Source organism: Cystoisospora suis (genome assembly GCF_002600585.1).
Source record: "Cystoisospora suis strain Wien I chromosome Unknown contig_6113, whole genome shotgun sequence".
In the NCBI taxonomy this organism is placed as follows: Eukaryota; Apicomplexa; class Conoidasida; order Eucoccidiorida; family Sarcocystidae; genus Cystoisospora; species Cystoisospora suis.
The window spans coordinates 1-754 of record NW_027158902.1 but is presented as its reverse complement, the minus strand read 5'-3'; the positions used below and the strand labels follow the sequence as shown (position 1 = coordinate 754).

The 754-nt window shown below is 35.8% G+C and overlaps 1 protein-coding gene across 1 annotated transcript; it reads left to right on the top strand.

Annotated features, from left to right (window-relative positions):
- The first annotated feature begins 152 nt into the window (after positions 1-152).
- CSUI_009820 (uncharacterized protein) lies at positions 153-752 on the top strand. The gene has a single exon (XM_068069929.1). The coding sequence runs from the start codon at positions 425-427 to the stop codon at positions 647-649; it is 225 nt and encodes a 74-aa protein (XP_067918095.1). The 5' UTR covers positions 153-424; the 3' UTR covers positions 650-752.
- The last annotated feature ends 2 nt before the right edge of the window (positions 753-754 follow it).

Below are 754 nucleotides of genomic sequence, written 5' to 3'. Positions count from 1 at the left end.
TCTGGAGTCTGTCGATCTATCTTTAATCTATCTATCTATCTATCTTTAATCTATCTTTAATCTATCTATCTATCTATCTATCTATCTATCTATCTATCTATCTATCTATCTATCTATGTGTGCATGAGGGTTTTTTTTTTTCATGTGTTTCTTTCAACTGTGCGTATACGTTTGGAGTCCCTCATCGTTCTTATTCTTCTTTCCGTCACTTTGGGTGTATATACATCATGTAGGTAAATGTTTCCTATGCCCCTCTATAGATGTAAAGATGAGTACGATCTTACATATATCCAACGATCTTGACAAGAGAAAAAGATGAAGGAAAAGGTAGATAGATAAATACCACTTTCTGTCTTTCTTTCTTTCTTTTCCTTCACTTTCTCATTCTTCTTTTCTATGTCCCAGAAAATACACGAAAGGCAAGATGAAGAAAGTCAAACAGAAAGAAGAAGAACGACAGAAGCGTCTTCTTCTATCAAAACAAGAAGAACAAGGGAGAGAAGAAAGAGAAAAGGATTCTGAAGGCATTCCTCATCAAGCGGAGGAGAAGAAGATAGAGTATAGTTTGAAGAAAGAGAAGATGATAATGAGAGACAAGTTAGAGAATGGAGAAACCTCTATGAAAGACAGAACCGTTGTCGAAGCTTGATAGAGGAGTGACCACCTTGCAAAACAAGAGAAGGAAGAAGATAAGGAGAAAGAAGACGACGAAGATAAAAAGAGAAAGAAGACGAAGAGAAAGAGAAAGAAGAAG